Here is a 19,467-nt window from a genome sequence, read left to right as displayed (position 1 = left end):
CTAAGCTGGAACCAAAGAGTGACAAACGCATATACTTATACCATACATATACCAGCACAGTGTGATTCTACTACAACCACAATGTGATTCTAATAATTCTAATACAGCCCTAATCCCTAAGCCCCTAGTTCACATATCCGTCCCCAGATTCGCATATACTTACGTGATCCGAGGATATAAATACTTACATGATCCAAGGTTAGGGTGGGAGGATGACGTCACTAGGGAAAAGAGAGAGATGGAGGGGCAAGAGAGGGAGAGAGAACACCCAGAGAGAGAAGGAGATGTCACCGAAAGAGGTGGGGTCAACGGGGCACTTCTTGGTGGGAATCGGAGCAGGGTGGACACGTATGCTGTGAGCTCGTGAGAAATAAAATATAGTGTGGCCCCTCTGACTTCGATTGGTGGACTCACTAAAACTGTTGGCAGCGGTGGGATCATATGATGCCTCGACGCGGTAACAGGAAGGACCCCAACAGAGACCCCAGCGAAGAAGGGGAGGAACTTGTCTCTACTCCAAGCGCCCCGGACGGCCGTGATCCAAAGAGAGCACAATCTGTAGGTGTGGTCGGAATGGCCCCCCGAACCGTGAGATGATGGTGGTGAGCGAGGAACGACATATTCGAGAGCCCTCGACCCCATGACGGAAGGGAGCCCTGGGTGGTCTGGGTTGATCAGCTCACAGAGGCAGTCATGCTACTCCTGTAACAGTTGAGGGAGGACAAGGTGGCTGCTAGCCCGGCGGCGTCAACGCCACCCATGGGGTCCGACCGGGAAAGCCTACTGTGGGGACGCCGTGGGCAACAGCCACGGTGGGGTTGGTCACCGCCCAAGACAGACCGCTGGAGACGACAATACCGGGGATGGGTGAGAGCATGGCACCACGACCAATGGGCTCCATTTTCACGGGGCCAGCAGGTCCATCGGAGGCTCCACGATTTAAATTGGCAGCGTCGGAACCACTGAGAGATGTTGAAGAGTTACCTCAGGAGGATTTAAAGTCAATCTTAGTGGGGCTGACACCGCTAGCTGCCATTGGAGGAGCGGCGACAAAACACCCCCTTGGCCCAGCGGTAATGACTGCTACAAGCTTTAGGGGTGGAGCATTGGAGCCATGTGGGAAGGTGCTGGTACAATGGTCAGAGGTGCAAGGCATCCGTAGCCCAGGCGCGGAATTTATTCAGCCCGGGGGATCAGAACAGTGACGAGGGGAGGGCGCCAATCGACCACGCAAGTTAGGCAATGGTCAGAAGTTTGTGGCTAAACGAGGGGACTGGGGAGCATTTGTTCGCCGATTTGAGGCCAGCTTAATAACCATTGCTAAAGTCTACATCATAGACTGACAGTATACTCACTATGATAAAGAACCAGGCTACAGTCTATATTAGTGCTTTTTTTGTTTCAGAATGGATGGAGCACGAGGCACCGAAGGCTCTTCCCATGGCCCTTAGTGACGATGCTTTAATTATAATATACTCCTCCATACAGGCGGAGAAAAAACAACACCCTGCAAGCAGCTTACCGAGAGATGGAGTGATTTTTGATCCACTATCCAGTGCTAAAAGATGATTCCAGAACCGTTGGCGGGAGGAAGGAGAATAAGCTTTAGGCCTACAGAAGCTCACTCATGGCCCGAGCACCATCTGCTTTCCCAGGGCTGGACGTGGGGGCACTGCCTGCCCCGAATGTACGTGGCACATCTGTCGCAGGCAACACTGCCCACAGGTCCCCTTGGGGACCTCGCCCAAACTGCACCGTCCATGGCAAGCCCTGTAAAGGCCCCAATGTGTGTGGGTCCAATTGGGATGCCGGCACTGATATCTACATCCCACCCGTCTAAAGCTGGACCGGTCGAGGCCTACCATGGACGTAGTACTCCACCCGCAAGACCACCCATTACATGCACCAAAAACCGGGTCACCGCGAACATCTACACCTTCAACAACAACCGCCATTCGCCACTAAGTGGCGGTAACGTCACCATGACGCTTGTGCCAGGCGATGTGCACATTGAGGCCATGTGAAGTGTTGAACGCCCGCTGGCACGAGGACATGGGGCAGACCCAGGTGCCACGGGTCGACTGAATGAGACGACTGGATCATGCACAACTTGTGCCCCCTTCTGTGCCAACTTGCTGTGCTTTAGCCACCCGGCGCTCCGCTCGTTGTTGTGAGCGTCGCTCCTTCGCCCTACATTGTTGTTGCAGGGCGACTGCCTCCAACTGCCCAGTAGCGTCCTTCACGAGCCTCCTCCACAGAGGCAGATCTTGACACCGCTGGTACCAGTCATCGGCAAGTCCACTCAGCTCCACATCCTCCTGTACCACATCACTTAATCTCTTCTCTATCCCATGCCGCACCCGTTTAGCCCCCTCGATCTGGCCAAACAAAAGCTGTTTAGGCATGCGGTGGCTGGGCATGCGGGCTACATTACCTAGCCAACGCAGCCTTGCCTGCCGGAGTAGCTCACCGATGAGACTTTGTCCAGATCTTTCAAGGATTTGTGAGCTCCTCACACAATCCAGCCTGATTAAATACAGGACAGATCGTAGGCAGGCCAGCCTAAATGTTTCTAACCGGCGAAGATGTTCCGTTAGGGGGGGTCCACGTTTCGCAAGCGTAGAGAAGGAAGGGAATGACTGTGACCGAGAAGACCTGAAGCTTCGTGTGGAGCGACAGACCAGGTAGCTTTCACACAGCATTATGCAACCGATTAAAATATAATGCCACTCGACTGATTCGGAGTGAGATCTCTGCTGTCAAACCAGAGCCAGTCATAAGCACACTGCCCAGGTATGGGAAACTCTACACTCTCTCCACAACTGCCCATCACCAATTGGGAGTTGTGGGGGTGGAGTGTCCGATGGTACAAAATACCCAGGAAGGTGCTTAGTTTTGGTGGTGCTGACCATAAGGCCCCACCTCTTTGTGGCAAGCTCCAGGTTCAGCAGCATCGTCTCCAATTCCTCTGAGTGAGCAGCAATTACCAGATCACCGGCATACCTGGCGTGGTTGAGCAATAGCGAGCCATCCCTTGACCACACCCGGGCATCAATCAGCCTCCCATTGTATCTGTACCAGATGGAAATTCCTCCGGTACAGCTATTGAAGGCTTCATGAACTGCGTGGTCGAAATAGATGTTAAATAACGTGGGAGCCAGAGGACATCGCTGTCGCACCCAAAGGTGAAAAGAGAATGGCTCCAATTCGCGGTTACGTAGTTTTACACGGGCCCGCTCACCATCATGAAGGTCCTTAATGATCGTGAACAGAGGGTCAGGAACTCCAAAAGCACGAAGGACAACCCAGATCTCAGACCTATTGATGGTATCATAGGCCTTGACCAGGTCAATAAACCAGAGATATAAGTCTTATTGAAATTCCCTACACCTCTGCTGTAGCAGACGGACAGAAAATATGGCATCTGAAACTGCATCTGGGCTCCGCAAACTTCTCCTCAGTGTGCCTGGCAAGGCGATGTTGAATAATCATTGCCAGGACCTTTGATGGCACACTGAGGAGTGATATGCCCCTGTAGTTGTTACAGTCTGTGCGGTCCCCCTTCTTAAAGATGGGGACCACCGGGGCAATCCTTGCCATCCTGCGGAATCCGTACAGTGGTCCAGACTTGTGTTACGATGCCATATAGGACCGCCTGTGCACAAACGCCACCCTCCCTTAGCATTTCACTTGGGAGATCATCTCTGCCCAGTGCCTTTCCTGGTCTCAGACTCTGGATCGCCTTCAGTACTTCCTCAACAGATGGCACCTCAGCCAGCCACTCACATGCGGTGACTTCTAATATTTGAGGCACCGCAGCCTCAGCAAGGTCATCCCCAATTTGTCCCACGATGTTTTACAGGATGAGGGATTTCCCCTCCCCCAGGACCTCACAGAAATGTTTAGGAAATCTGAAAATCTGTTCCTGGGGGTCGGAGATTGGATCACCGTCCTTCCCTCTAATGATGGTAATAGGTGTGGTGCTGCAAGTTACTTTTTTGATGGAGTTAAATAGTGATTTGTGATCGCGGGCCATTGAGGCAGAGTCCATCTTCTCTGCAACCTGCGACCACCACCCATCCTTGCAGTGCCTCGCAGCTCTCCAAACCTCCAAGCGAAGGCTGTGGAAAGCCTCCTCATTCCCTGACGTGGGATGCTGTAGACGATGAGAGTGGGCCTGTCGCTTTTTTTGCAGCCAGCCTGAACACCTCCTCTGTCAGCCAGGGTCTCTGTGGAGGTCTGGACCGTGTACCACAAGCAGCCATTGCAGCTGCATGAGCCACGGTCCTTAACCTCGTCCATTTCCCCTCGACATCAGGAGGAGTGGGGGATGATGCCAACCCCAGCCGCAAGTGATGATGAAATTCTCGCTTGCAACTTTCATCAGCTAGCTGAGACCATGCCACTATGGGTTTGAATGGGCTCCTGGGTGTACACCTACCACCGGAGTAGAAGAATGGCAGACACATCTTACAGATGACAAGTCGATGGTCAGCGGGCAGATTAGCTCCACGGTAGGTTCTGGTGTCAAGGACATGGGCCTGCATCCGCTGTTCCGTCACTATGTAGTCCAGCAGATGTTCTTGCTTGGACTTGGCATGCATCCATGATGTTGTGTGGATGGGCTGATGCCAGAACAGCGTGTTGGTAATTACAAGCTCATGGACTGCACAAAAATCTAGCAGTCTCCTGCCGTTGTTATTGAGCTGATCTGGCCTATTACTTCCAATCACTTCATACCAGGTGCCAGCATCATGACCGACTTTTGGGCATTGAAGTCACCCAACAAGATGACTTTATCCCGAGGGGCCACTTTAGCTAGCACCTGTGACAGGAGGTTAATAGAAGGCATCTGACTCACCAGTAGTGGTTTTTTGTTGATCCTGGACGAGCCCCGAGAGTAAGGATTCAGTCTTCTGGCTTTGCCAAATGGCATTTGGCCAGGAGACGTCATAGACGCCTGTCCCCCCGTGGCCTCCGGCACAAGCTTTATTTAAGTTTTAAATCGTGGTTTCGTGGTAATTAATTGAAGGTGGAGGGGTACCAGCCCCTCGCACCCGTCCAGAGCCCCTATTTGGCCGCTGTCGTGGTTACAAACGCCATGAGGGGAATGGCCAATCTAAATTGGCTCTCTCTTTTAAGGTCCGATTTACCCTTTGTATGTACTGTCTTGTCTTACAAGTTATTCATTTACTATTGTCTTAAATACTGTTCTGTATACACACATTTTTAATCCCTACACAAACACAAAGTAACAGTTCTCTGGATGAGTTCGACATTGCTTGTTTATTGACCAACAAAAGTGTATTTTTCTTTCATTCCGTTGGATTCGTGCAGGGTGTGGTTTAGTCGAGGATGACTTTTTTTCAAGGGGGAAGGGGGGGGCGTGATGTAGTCCTAATTCTTACGTGATCCGAAGGTATAAATAATTACATGATCCGAGGTTACAGTGGGAGGATGACGTCACAATGGAAAGGAGAGAGACGGCGGGAAGAGAAAAATAGAGAACGCCCAGAGAGAGGGGGGGGCATCACTTGAAGAGGTGTGGCGCATAGGGAAACGGAGTAGGGTGGATGCGTGCAACGTGCACCTCACAATAAATAAAGTATAGTGTGGCCCCTCTGCCTTAGAACGGTGGATTCTCTACACATACATACATATAACATGCCTACATACGAACATAGTGAGAGTCTAATACAGGAAGTCATAGAAGGCATCTGACTCATCGACTTTTCCTGCATCCCTCCACTGATGTTTACCTTCGGTGAAGGCATGAGCAACCACCATTCCTCGCCTCCGGTTGATGGGGATGCGAGCCCACAGTAGCCTGGGGCTTACAGGTCCACACACCTTACCGCCACGTTCCCACACCCCCTTCATTCTTGGTGAGCCACTCCCTGTTGTTTGGCATTTCCCTTCCACGAGTAAAGTACCATAAAAACAACCCCCGACCTCCTCAGCGGTTCTGCATGGTAACCACAGCCGCCCACGCGGTCTCTAGATGAGTGCGAAGGACCGGTTACCCCTTCACCCTCAATGCAATTACCGTGAAAACACATGAAAAATATTTCACACATACACACTTGCGTACATAGACACACGAGTGTACATGTAGTGAATAACTCGGAGACGATAAGACTTGGAAGCACTTCTTTATTAACGAGCACCATCGGGGTTAACAAACGTAATATTTAGTCCGTCTATTGTCGGCGATGTTACTCAGGCAGGGCAGTTGGTAGGCTGCCTGATGAGCGGCGCCCCGAGAAGGTAGAGACAGAGACGACGACGAGAAGAATGGTGAAGACGAAGAGAAGAATGTCGACGATGGACTTCAGCAGCACGACAGGAATCTCACTCCAACAACAGCCCCGAGGTGCCCCACAGGGACCCCTCTTATACTGTCAGCGTGGCCTGGCTCCGTCCCGGCCACGCCCCCTTTCTGTAGCCTAATAGCGGGTTCCTGGTGGGCCCCTTCTGTGACCTTTCCCCTAGATCCTTGTCTTGTGTATATCCTGGCCTGCTGACGTGAGGACTGCCGTACGCCTCAGATCTCCTTATCTGCCAGCAGACAGTGCTATGCCGCTACATACATACACAGCAGTGTACAATCAGACACATGAGTGGACATACACACGGGAGGCCGTCTGCTACTGCCTGGAAACTGATGATCATCTTTGCTGTCTTACGGTATTATAAACCACACTTTCAAGATATACCATTCAGATGATTATGTAACGTTCATGACAGCAATTATAATAATTTTGGTTGATTGAATATAACAAATCACCGTTGTTGTCGAGATGCACCCTTATCAACACGAGTGTCCTTAAATAAATTGATGAAACAACGTCGACACAACAGTTGAATGCAAAGTGCATGGAAGGCAAAGTTAAGAATAAAGGATATATGGATCCTAGGGGCGAGTATGAGAGATATTTCACAAATGAGAATGAGTATCTGAACCAGTGTGCTGTGGTAAAGGCAAACAAATGGATGTACGCACTTGAAAAAGGCGTGATGCACATTAATATAACGAATCCATTCACAACACTCATTGAACACACGATGCTCCTTGATCTTCAATAACGTGTACCAAGAATTATCAAGCTGAACTTGAGGCCAAGCTGAGCATGAGGCCAATATTCTCAATATTATAAGTAACGAGCTAAGTTATCCGGCTTCGCATGGGTCTCAGTAATCAAATGTAAGAGTAATGTCTTGGCATGTTGTCCTAGAATAATTTAATGCTGCAAATGAAGTCGGTAAACGTGTATTTTGTTACGGTTGTTTTTATTGTGTGATACAGTCACATGATTTGTTTGTTTGATATGAGGACAGCTTTAAAATGTGTTAACATTGGAGAGCTTCAGGATATACAATATTGGATGTATTGTCATCTAGTGCCAATATGATTTTTTTTCACATTGCCAACTCTGGAGCGACCAACATAGAGTTGGAATGAGAGAAACATGGGCTTAGCAGGCTTAAGCTAACAACTTTGAGTGATTGACCCTGTGCCTTGTTGATGCTAAATGCAAAACTGAGCTGGACAGGGAATTGAAGGAGTTTAAATTGAAAGAGCAGGTCAGAGGTAATGGCTGGAATGCGTGGAATTAATCCTGCTGCATGGTCAGTCATGATGGTCGATTCAATTACACGGGGCATAATTTTCTTCACAGATAATCGCGTACCATTGCAAAGTGTTGGTGGGTCTAGATTCCTAAGAAGCATGATGGGTGTGCCAATATTGAGGTTGGGTTTGTGTGGAGGCACACCAGGTGGTTGCAGAGAGTTGAGAAATTCTGTAGGGTAATTGGCTGCCTCATTAGTGTCCAGTACAGTGTCAATTGACCTGTATGTATGAGAAATACCTGGTAATTCAGAAAGGAGGTCGTTGTTAGTGATATTCACAGCGCCATTTTTTGGTGCGAGGATGCCTCTTTTGCATAGCCAATTGTGGTCATGTAAGTGGCGAAACATCACCAAAGACAACTTATCAAGTTACTGAAGTGTTGCAACTGTTGTGCCAATGTTGGTCAGAGAGAAACTTCTATCTGCATTGTCATTGCCCGTTTTGAGCAGACTTACAGCAAACTGTGGATTTGCCAGTGGTCCTGGTAATGTTGCAGGTAGGTGCCTCTGCGTTATCCAAATTAAAGTTCAATTTGAAGACAGATTGAGCTGTTCTTCAATCCTGTCAATAGTGACAGCAATGTATAATAATGCAACTGTATTGGAGATAATGTTGCTCTGCCGGATTTTGGCCAAAAGAAGATTTATAAATAAAGTTTTGGCAGAAATAAAATGGCACCACTGGCCGTGAAAACAGCAATAGTAATTTTGTTGAAGCCTTCTCTGTGGCTTGGAAGCAGACTTTGCTCATGCAGTACGATGTATTCAGTAAGCTGCTGCTTGTTTTAGTTGGGTTCTCGCAAAAGGCTATGTGGCACATTATTATCTTTGTTTTGTTCTGGTTCAGGAAGGGCAAAAGTTTAGAGGCTAGATCCACCTAAATCCTGAACTTATCTTCAATGATAATAAGAGCCTGATTGAAGATGGCATCATTGTAGTGATGTAGGAGGTTTGAATTTCGCACGTGCCTGGTGTAGAATGTCCTCTGCCAGATTCTCCTTGTGGTCGTGCCATAGTTGCAGAGGATTAGACACGGCACATGTGTGCAGCATGATGGCAAATAGGTTCCACACCATTGCTGGTGACAGAGTTGCAGCTGCCTCGTCCAAAGTGCTGTTCCATTGCTCATCATCCTCTAGCAGGCCTCGGAGTTGGCAAGCATATTGGTAAGTATCACAGATGGTGCCATCACCTGTTCGCAGCTCTTCAAATGACTTAGGCCGTTTGGCCTCATGTAGAAGCAGTCTGAGGTACAAGCATTTAAAATTGTTGGGATGTAAGTGTAAACACGGCCAAGTGCTTCACTGTTTTTTTTGTGGGTAATTTGACACATTTTGTCCAATATTGCGGTGCACCTACTTTTCTCGCAACATTCCATGTATAGCACTTGGGTACCTCATGATAAAGCAGTGTCTGATCAAAGCATCATCCCTACAGTGAAGGAAGAAAGCAGTGAGAGTTGTGTGTTGTGGGACTTGGGCTCGCGTATGTGCATGTGTCCATGAAGAAGACTCTTTTCCCATTCTCAAGGTGCACGCTGAGACAAAACACAGTGGGATGTCGCTCGTGAATGGGGAAGTTGAGGATTCTCAATATGGCTTCATTGGTGCTGATGTGTCTACCCAATTCAAAGTTGTTGAACCTCATGATGCACTGTGCCATCTGTTGTGAGGCCCAAGATAGCTATGTCAGATCCTTTGTTGACATACTTGCACACAAGCTTATCCCGAGCTCTCAATACTGATGGTGCATTGTCTTTGAGGTGTGTGCCTTTTGGCGTCATCTGGTCCAACACCATGTAAGACTGGGTACTAAGAAAAGCTGTCTCGGGTGTGTACCAATCAATTGCAAGGACAGTGCATACATTATCAGTGTTGTCTTTTTGTTTGCATTTTGACCGCAAGTGTTGCGGTTAATGCAAGCATAATCCCTTGTAAAAAGGTATCAGTTTTGTTGCCAGGTAAAAGGGTAAAAACATATTATTATATTTTGCTCCTGGCAAAGGTCTCAGTTTTATTGTTCAATACCTAGCTTTATTAAAATATTTGTGTTAGCGTAAATTGCCGTCATATTTTCAATGTACATCGAGTTTCTCAGACTAAAAAGGTAAATGTGTAAAATATTCGTCTGAGTTTGCTTTCCCTACTGATTGAAGCACGGGTTAGGAACACTGGCTTGTCGCATGTGGCATAACGTAATGGCCACGTTAACATCAATCAAAGGACGTCACAGGGGATCATTGTTCAGGTGACTGGGCCCAGCAGCAGCACGTTCACCACTTGTTGAGGTTGGCGGTTTGCATCCGGCAGGCCGTCCTGTTTATCACTGCGGGTGTATGCAATATTACGCCTCGTCTGATTCAGAGTGGACGTCAAAGATCCCTGACGTCATTAGAAACGAGCCAGCCATTGTGTCATGTAATTCGAGGACAATGTAATTCAATCGACCTTTCTGCATCGCGACTTTTCCCATGACGTTTTCGATATATCGCGGGGTCGGCATAAGAACATTTTATGGGAAATTTTGGGGAGTTTTGCGAAGGCCACAGACAACACGCGAAGGCTAGCAGACGACACACAAAACGTTTAGTAACTCATAAATGCATAAAACATATGTACAGTACTGTATAATATTAATGCATTTGATCTTTTAATACCATAAATATACCCACATTTTTTAAAAGGAATATTTTGTAAAAGTTTAAGTTTGCGAAAAGAACGCAAAAGCCAGTAGACGACACGCAAAGGCTGGATATGTAGAGATATCTTAAACCCCCCGGCAGGAGGTGCTCGCTCTACTCACCAAGGGGACCAAAACATTTTACGTGTTTTTTTCTAGATCGCGGGGGGCCTGCGCCCCTAACCCCCGCGATGTGGAAGGGTCGACTGTAGAAGTGAGGGAATTTCAATGGCCCTACCACAATAATAGGTAATTTGCATCTCTGCAATGTATTGTCAAAAAACCCTCACGAGGGAAATATTCAGAGTTCCAACTTGGGTGCATTGTTCACAAACTCTTCCATATTGATCCCGCTACACGCGACTTGCTGATCGACTGTGGTGCACCTGGTTTATACTGCTGATAATTGAAGCTACCATTTTACCTAGGAATGGAATAGAACCCATGCCCCTTGGATTGCAAGTCTAGTGTACGAACAATTGCACAACAACAGTAACATCTTTACAGCAACTTCATTTACCCAATGTAGCTGCGATGAACTGCCAGCAGGCAGTGACGTGGCCCAGCAGTCGCGGTTCATGGCCTTGTTAGAGAATTGCAGATTGAGCCGGGCGACCTGCCAGCATTATAGCTGCAGTGTTTATAAACCGTAAATACGACTCTGTGCCGTCCGCTTCCCTGGACATTAAATATCCCCTGGTATCAATCAGGAGCAGATCATTGTGTGCCGGCTGTTTTGTTCACATTCCAAGTCTAAAAATTACCCAAAAAATACCAAAAAATTACACAGTAACATCACCCCCTGCTGTGAAAATATTGCAACCTGTATCTGTGAAACTTAGTGCCTTTGTGATAGCCGAGATGTGTGCATGACAAGTGTACTAAATTACTTCTGCTCAACTTATCCCCAGTCAAATCTTGACTTAAAGCTTTCGTGACTGCAGGAATCCATATTCTTTGTGTCGCTTGTGTTGCAATGACAAAACGTTGTAGTTTTTAGTTATTTTTCTTTTTAACCTATCTACGTGACTTCACCCAAAGACCCAAAGAATATTGTCCCCAGCCCTGCTAAGGTCAGAAGTGGGCAGCATTGAGCCTCTCAAGATGGCTGCTTCTGAGTGTCCACCAACAAGGTCAGCAGTTTGCCAATGCAAAATAATCAATTACCTCTGCAAAGTTATGACGATTTATGTACGTGGATTACATCTGCATCACAACCCAAGCCTGTGATTTTGGCAGCCTTGAATGTACCTTGATTAGTCACCTGGCCATGGTAGCAGACTACAGTACTGCAAGAAATTGACACGTCGGCCAAGCACAAGCAAGACAGTTTCCAGTGTGTTTCACCTACACAACGTTGAAGACAACTACGAGCTCAAACTGCATCTGAATGCCCGGTTGCTAATGTATGATGCAGAGCCTTTCTTCCTTGGAGTTATGTTGGAGAGGAGTCTGGCATTCCTTCAACAGCTTAAGGTATCCAGAAAGTTGTGCTCACGGCACAGTCTTCTAGCAAGGCTGGACGCGTCAACCTTCGGCACTGTCGCCCACACACTACGTAGATCAGGTCTCATGATGGATTTGCAGTGAGTCCACCTGAGTCGCAGACCTTGTTCCATAGAGGCACCACATTTATCTGTAACACGTATACACAAAGGGGTAACTGACCCTTTACCAGATACAGCCTAGGGTGGTGACCACCCAGGCAACTACACTATACATAGGAGTTACAGCTACGAAGGGTCGGACCCTCACTCGGGCCCCCGACCACGTGTTGAAGCCTTGTAGGATGTAGAGCTTCCAGCTTGTAGAATGCAGCGACCCCAGTCCCTCCGAGGGACCCACCTTATATCCTCCCGGGTCAGGGCCGGCTCCGCCCTCAGCCCATCTACCTTTGCGAGCATTCTAGCTCGCTCTTAATCCCCCTCGAGAGCTCTCCCCGAACACGTGATCACCCTTAAGCCCCCCCATCTGGGACCCTCTCTGTGGACACTCCGGATCACGTGTCTACGCGGTCAACCAGAGTGCCGTGGCCCAGGGCAACCCTGTCCCGACATTCTCCCGCTCCACCTTGTGATTTTTGCGTGGTGTCTGCGCTATCCCAGCGCTCACCAAGCCCCGCTAGGGCTGGTACTACACCCACCTATGGGGTGTACGCCATAACGGTGCATCGCATGCCATGCTCTGCTAGAACCGGCCTCACACAGCCACCCACACGGTCCATGATGTAGGAACATCGCATAGGACGGCCCTTCTGGGCCAGCACCATACAGTGACATCCCCGATGTCACTACATATTGGTAACGGTTTGTACAAGAACTTGAGTAAATAGAAGATGGTGGGGTATTCCACAGACAGGTAGTGTGAGGGAAAAAAGATTTAAACAACATTGGGTTCAAAATTCCATGGGTAACGATGTGCTCTAACTACTGCACCACATTTTTCCTGCACCCCAGTTAGAATTGCTCAAAAATGTCCTTCAATTGTGGGTAGGTTTCACGGAGATTCCACAGCACCATCCAGAATTGTTTGACATGTATTTTCACGCAAACCAGCTCCAGCACGTATTCAGTCGCCTTCTCGCTGCCTTGCCACTGCTCCCTTTCTTTCGCTTCCTACACCGACACAGGCACAAAGCGTGTTGCTTAGAACAGGGCGATGTTCCAGGCATTAGTAAATTTTCAGATCCACTGCCAGGCTACTCTGTGTGTGTTTCAGTTAAATGGCAGTGCTAATGGCAAAGGTTTGACTTCGTTTGATGCTTGTGCATCGATGACAACACAATCCGTTGATGATGTTAAAATTATCCAACTGGGGGCACAAATCAATGTGAGCAAGAGTTTATTATAAAGTTTCGCTGCTATTAGGGACTCGTCTTGAAGGATGTTGGCCAAATTGATTAAAGAGTCACCATAGAGTTGGAGGCAGCTAGTGCCAAAAGGCTTCACTTTGCATCTGGCCTCGCTGACAAGGCACCTCCCCATTTGCGATCCAATGACGTCATCATGCGTGAGGTTATCTCAGAACGTTACCCATCATGTGCCGTGTGATTTTTTTTATTCTGCAGATAGGAATGTGATGTTATTTTTTATAATGAAATACTTCCGAGGACAAACGTTAGACATGTTCATAGAATACTTGGATCACCTACATGGAACATGTTAATGAGGGCCGTCGTATCTTCATGTTAAGGGCAGACTGCACACCATTCTACTCTCTCACCTTGTAATTTAACATTTTCAATTTGATCCTGATCCCCCTTTAATTACTACACCAGACCATGGACATACCTGCACATTGAAGACAGTGAATATATTTCGGCTCTGTAGTTGAGACAGCAGGGGTATCACGTTGGAGTGCAGTACCTGGATCAGCTCCCGTTTATAAGATCGAATTTTTTCTTGCAGCGAAGAGTTGGTATACTTGTTCAGAAACAAGCTCGTCTTCTCGCAAAGCCTTTTGAAAAACACTGCAGTAAAAAAAGACAAAGTTCATGCTGTTTCAGCCTTAGAGATGGACAAGGTGAGGTTGGAGTGCTTTTGGAGAACGAAACTCAATCCTGAAAAGTAGCACCCATTTTCCTGAAGAATAACAATTTAATTAATTGTACATTACCTGACATGACATGGATCTGACACATGGACATATACAGAAAGTGGAACACATGTATGCATATTCTTGGTTCTTTCGGTAAAGTCACGGAGATAGGAAATAAAAATAATAAATGTAAAATTAAAAAAATAAACTGAAAATAACAAAAGCTGTGTATGATCTGAAAGACGTTCAACATACATGTATGCGTATGGTCCATAAGAAGTTAAACATACATGCATACAATTTTGGAAGAAGATGCAATGTTTAAGACTGCTGAGAAAATTAATTAGGCTTTGTTGGGACAGGTCACTAGGAGGATTGGGAGCCTGGTGGTGGAGACTAGCGATGGAGTGGCAGACAGAGGAGGGAATGCACCAAAGGGTGTGCACAGCGTTGAGTTGGAGGAGTTGAATTGGCTAAGGTTCTGGAGCTATATGGAATGTATCACATGACTATGTGGAATAACAGTGGCTTGGGGATGCATTCATTCAGCAGTGGATAGAATATAGCTGAGGATGCCTCATAGAAATCGATTACAGGGCTATTAAGCAGGGTTAAAACTGTCGACTCGTTGACAACTGACTCCTTCGTGAGTGTGCTGGCCACTTGGTCACCCAGTGTTCAATTGGCCGTTATTTACATAAAAAAGCAGGAAGGCGTTTAAAATGTAGTGATTTCTCACCAAGAGAGCCCAGCCACTGCGTGACTTCAGGATACTTGTCCTGCACGGCTTGCAGAGCAAACAGCAGCTGGAGGCAGTCGTCATTGCCTCTGGATATGAAGTAGTTGAGCAGTGCCTCTGCAGACTTCTCAACATTATTCATGCCCTTGGCTTGAGTGAAGATCTTATTGGGAATTTGTCCTTGACTCGTCAGCTGCAGCTGGAGATGTCGGGGGTCTTTAGCGATCCACAACTTCAGATCCAACTTCTTCTCTTTAATGGACCGCACGGACTCACCTGTGACAAACAGAACTTTGGATGCATTTTACATTTATCTTTTCATATGCATTGTATTTTCGTTTAACTATCCTGTTATTCCAAAATGTGCCAAAAGAATAAAGGAGGAGGCAACATTTTTTATTACAGTATTCAACCATTTTGAAAATTAACATTGGAAAATTGTACAGTTGTACAGTATCCGTGCATATGCACGATGTATTATTAGTGTGGATCATACCGTGCTTCTGAAACCAGCTCTTTAGTGGCTCGTAGTTCCTCCTCACATAGTAGAGACCTTTCCACAGTTCCCACAACGCCGTCTCTTCTTGGTTAAAGAAGTGATCTAGTATAACATCCACACACTCCTCTCCATGCTTGTTCTTGGCTGCTTGGCAAACTTCGTGTGGAATAGAATGTGATTCGTCAAAAAATTTCAGGAAGTGCGATGTATCCGCTCCAATCCATTCCTTGAAATTCCCCTTGTTTTCTTGGATGAGTTTCAATGTGTCACTCTGATTGTGGTCGTGAATTAGAGAACATGGGAGTTAAGTTTGTTATTTATATGTGCAATGGATTCCAAAGCATGCTTCATCCTAAGCATATATACTAAACAAATGAAGAGTGTTCAATGTGCATGCAAACTGCATCTAGTTTACCTGAATTCCATTTGAAAGCACATCAACACGTGGCACACTGATTCCATTGCTCTTTGTTTTGGTACTACCTGTGAATAAATATAATACTACTAGGTTACCATTGATTTAAGTGGACAGTTGGTGTGGTTAAATATTTTCTCACTTCATAGCAGCAAATTACCTTATTAGAACTGAATAATAATGATGATAAACACAGAATGTGAGACACTGAGATGAGAGTGATGGAGGATATTTACATTACAAACTTTATAAAATGTTCTACAGACATGAACAGGAATTTAGTTTGAACAATTGCAATAAAGATCAAGATGTCTCTTGATGCTACCACGCATCCCCAGTACATTCAACCCTCTGCCAAATCATGCAGTTGCTACACAGTTGATAAGCGACCTCAAGATCTGCTTAAACGTCATCTCACTATCTACACGTCGGTCTTCCCTTTGTTGTTACACTTCTGGAGACCACGCCAATGCCTGTCTCAACGATTGGCCATGACCCATTGTGTACACACGTCCCACCCAGCGCAAACGTGTTTATCTAACGATATCTAAACCGCTTACAGATGATGTTCTCTTGCCAACTAATGCATTGCTTATGCTATCTTGCCAATACCTTTCTAGAATCACTCGTACATTTGTGATCAAATTGCAACATAATCTTATTTTCAAACTGGAAGTAATGTTTGTCGTCACTATCATGGTGTGGTTGCTGGGACATGGCATCACGTGGTAATTGCTCCTTTTCCATTGTGTGCACGTTCCATTGGCATCTGAATCTCATCTGCCTCTAGTAACCCACATTACCAAGGCTCCCAGTGCCCTGTTGTGGACAACATTGTCTCTCGTGATCATCATCTGTATGAAGGTAGAGTTAAGACTACACAAAATGTCCCACACTCATGAAACCGATCTCTGTAGCCATCACTTCCAGAAAGGTCACTCATGATGTTGCCCATCTTCCACAAAAAGGACATGGAGTTTTTTTTTCTGGAGAGCAGAGCATTCTCAACGACCAAGGAAATCTCACTTCTAGACAGTGCTAAACCGAAGTTAAACATAACTAAAATAGAAGTGTAGCTAAGCACTGTCTCAACAGGTTAAAAGATACTCAAGAATATGCTAGCCTGCAGAAGTATATTATTTGGGTCTCTCGGTAAAGTCACGTAGATACAGTAGGTTCAAAGAAGTTAACAACAAAAATACAAGATACTACAACGTTGCGATCACAACACAAGCGATCGTCATCTTTTTTTTCCTCCTGATGACAATCGCTTGTGTTGTGATCGAAACGTCGTAGTTTTTTGTGATTTTTATTATTTTCTTTGACCATATCTACGTGACTTGACCAAAATACCAAAATAATATGAATTCCTGCCGTCACGAAAGCTTTAAGCCAAGATTTAGCCTGCAGAAGGATAGCATTATATGGTCACTAAAGCTTTAAACTAAGTGTTACAATTGGTATAATAGATTTGTTGAATATTACACGGGATTTTCACATGTATATATGCCAAGCCACACAACTTATCAGCTCAAATATGTATTATGTACATTTTATCAATCTCAACGTGTGCATTAGATATTTTTTGCAAGTAAAAAAAATTGTTTGGATAAAACTACCACGTTCTTAAAGTCAACCTTGTGTCATTCATCCATGATTAAACCAAAGAATCAAAACTTTATAGGATCTATGAATGACCAAACATCCACAAACTTCATGAGTAGTTGTACTGCATAAGTATAATGTGGGTTTACTCTCCAACACACCGGTGTGCTGAAGTTGTAACGAATTGGCATGTTTTGTAAATGTGACAAACCTTACTAAATTGGCTGCATCGGGTGGTGGCAGGTTTAACGGCACATTTATATCTAGATGATCTAACCCAAAAACCTCAATGGTCATGATACCGAGCTGGATAAGGTGACATTGCGTGTATGACTTCCCGAACATTGTCTTGATGATGTTTGCTGTTTTTAATAATGTTAAATCGAATTGATGAGTTTGGTCTTGAGGATTGCTCTACAACTTATCAGTGAGATGAATCAATAATAATTGGCATATTAATCGCTAGTACACAGATCTAACGACAAAGATTTGGTGCTATTATTCCGTGGCCCAACCCAAAAATGAATTATGAATCATGATGTTGCAAAAACCTACGTGTTAAGATTACAGGGCTGCTGTGGCAGAGTTACGATTGTCTGCTTGTCCTCCAAATTATCATCTTTCCCGTTGTTTACATGAAAGAGGTGTAAGGCATTTTAAATAAAATAATAACTTACCAAGAGAGCCCAGCCACTGTTTGACTTCAGGATACTCATCTTGCACGGCTTGCAGAGAAATCAGCAGCTGGAGGCAATCATCATTGCCTCTATTGATGAAGTAATTTAGAAGTAGCTCTGCACACTTCTCGCCGCCATTCATGCCCTTGGCTTTAGCGAAGACGGCATTAGAGATGAATGTTTGACTCTTCAGATGCTCTAGAAGATGGTGTGGGTCCCTACTGATCCACAGCTTCAGAGCTGACTTATTCTCTCGAATGCACTGCATTGCGTCACCTGTGATTGACAGCGTTGAATAAATGTCACGGGTATTTTTTTCATTGCTCTTGACTTTTACCACAAGTGTGCTAAAAGAATCAAGAGGCGAAGCAGAGATGGGTTCATAATTGTACTCAAGCATTACGGCGTTTAACATGACGCTGTTCAGTCACATGCCATTTGGTGAGTGCCATCTTGTTTTGTGGCACGGAACATAACTGATTAATTATTTGAAAGGGCAAGCACAAGCTGCAAAGTTGTACGGAATCCAAGCATATGAATGACTTTTATTCCTTGTTCATTGTGTAGTGATGTTAAATGGATCACTATGGCGCGTAGCGCCGAGTGCTGCAGAAATGGGCACAGAGCCTCACACACCATGCAGTACCATTCAATGCGCCACTAGGGGCATGGTACTGGGTGCTAGCAGAAGGAAGCCAGATGAGTACTACCGACAGAGTAGGGGATAACAGCCTCTGCCAGCGCCGCAGGTAATCGCCACAGAGTCGGTCACTGGGGGAGTGTGGTGGGGGTGGCTGGCGGCAGGGGGGGGGCATGCGAGGACGAGTCACCCCATCAGCGGGTTAAGCACCTGATGGGCTGGGGTGAGGAATGTGGGCCAAGGGTGAACGACGGGACACGGAAAGAGGAGCTGAGAAACGTCTAGACTCTAGAGAGTTCCCGAAGGGGGCGTGGTTAAGAGCAGAGCCAGAGAGGGAACAGGTGTGGTGTAATTCCAGAGGTAGGCGGGGCCGAGGGTGGAGCCAGGCCGCGCTGGGAAGGATAAAAGGGGAGCTCCGATCGTATATTGGGGCTGTCTGCAGGTAAAGTGGAACCCAAGTGATATATCTACGTCTTTGTCTTCGACATCGTGGGTCAGGCAGCACGTTGGTTGCTCTGACCCGATTATAGTTATCCTGTATGCGAGAGAAATAGGTGTATTGTGGTCCTATGTGTAACAAGAGAGATAGGTGTATTTAGTCTCGTGTGTAACGGTGTTGCACGAAGTGTAGAATTAACGTTGTTGCATCATAAATCGCGTCTCTGAAAAGATTCACTACAATTGTAACAAAAGCCATGCAAAATCAATTCACTGCCAGTACGCAACTCTTGTTATAATGAACGTGGGTCATACCTCGGTTGTGAAGCCACCTCCACAGCTGCAAATAGTGCTTCCTCACAAAGAAGAGTGCTTCCCACAGTTCCTTACAGCCTGTGTCTCCTTTTTTTAAGAAGTGGTTCAGTATGTGCTCCACACACTCCTCTCCATGCCTCTTCCTGGCTGCGTTGTAAACGTGGTGAGGAATCCACTCATAGTCCTTGAGATGCTCCAGGAGGTGTGAGGGATCTACTCCGATCCAGGCCTTGAGATTCTCTTGGTTCTCTCGGATGAGTTTCATTGTTTCACTCTTCTGGCTCCCTGTAG

At 46.3% G+C, this 19,467-nt stretch overlaps 1 protein-coding gene across 3 annotated transcripts; it reads right to left on the bottom strand.

Annotated features, from left to right (window-relative positions):
* Nucleotides 1–6,135: 6,135 nt before the first annotated feature.
* On the bottom strand, nucleotides 6,136–19,459 carry LOC142907791 (uncharacterized). 3 transcript variants are annotated; one of them, XM_076057590.1, is made up of 7 exons: nucleotides 19,177–19,459; nucleotides 17,784–18,059; nucleotides 15,502–15,569; nucleotides 15,084–15,357; nucleotides 14,588–14,863; nucleotides 13,602–13,780; nucleotides 6,136–12,926 (listed from the first exon to the last, which is right to left on the bottom strand). In XM_076057590.1, exons 1-7 carry the CDS (start codon nucleotides 19,439–19,441, stop codon nucleotides 12,768–12,770), a joined length of 1,497 nt encoding a protein of 498 aa, XP_075913705.1. In that variant the 5' UTR covers nucleotides 19,442–19,459; the 3' UTR covers nucleotides 6,136–12,767. The 3 variants fall into 3 exon arrangements, with proteins under 3 accessions (XP_075913705.1, XP_075913704.1, XP_075913706.1); XM_076057589.1 differs by having other exon boundaries at nucleotides 6,136–6,582; XM_076057591.1 differs by having other exon boundaries at nucleotides 13,677–13,780.
* Between the last annotated feature and the right edge of the window lie 8 nt (nucleotides 19,460–19,467).

Source organism: Petromyzon marinus, chromosome 83 (assembly GCF_048934315.1).
Source record: "Petromyzon marinus isolate PM22_M1 ecotype Great Lakes invasive population chromosome 83, UKy_Petmar_22M1.pri1.0, whole genome shotgun sequence".
Taxonomy (NCBI): Eukaryota; Metazoa; Chordata; class Hyperoartia; order Petromyzontiformes; family Petromyzontidae; genus Petromyzon; species Petromyzon marinus.
The sequence above is the reverse complement of the archived record's forward strand: the minus strand, read 5'-3'. Positions and strand labels throughout refer to the sequence as shown.

Bases quoted from the DNA above. Each gene is read 5' to 3' on its own strand.
- LOC142907791 (XM_076057589.1), bottom strand. From the start codon at position 19,441: ATGAAACTCATCCGAGAGAACCAAGAGAATCTCAAGGCCTGGATCGGA. The intron at 18,060-19,176 runs GTATGACCCACG...TGTCAATCACAG, and splicing joins GAGGTGGCTTCACAACCGAG to GTGACGCAATGCAGTGCATT. The intron at 14,864-15,083 runs GTATGATCCACA...TGTTTGTCACAG, and splicing joins GAGCTGGTTTCAGAAGCACG to GTGAGTCCGTGCGGTCCATT.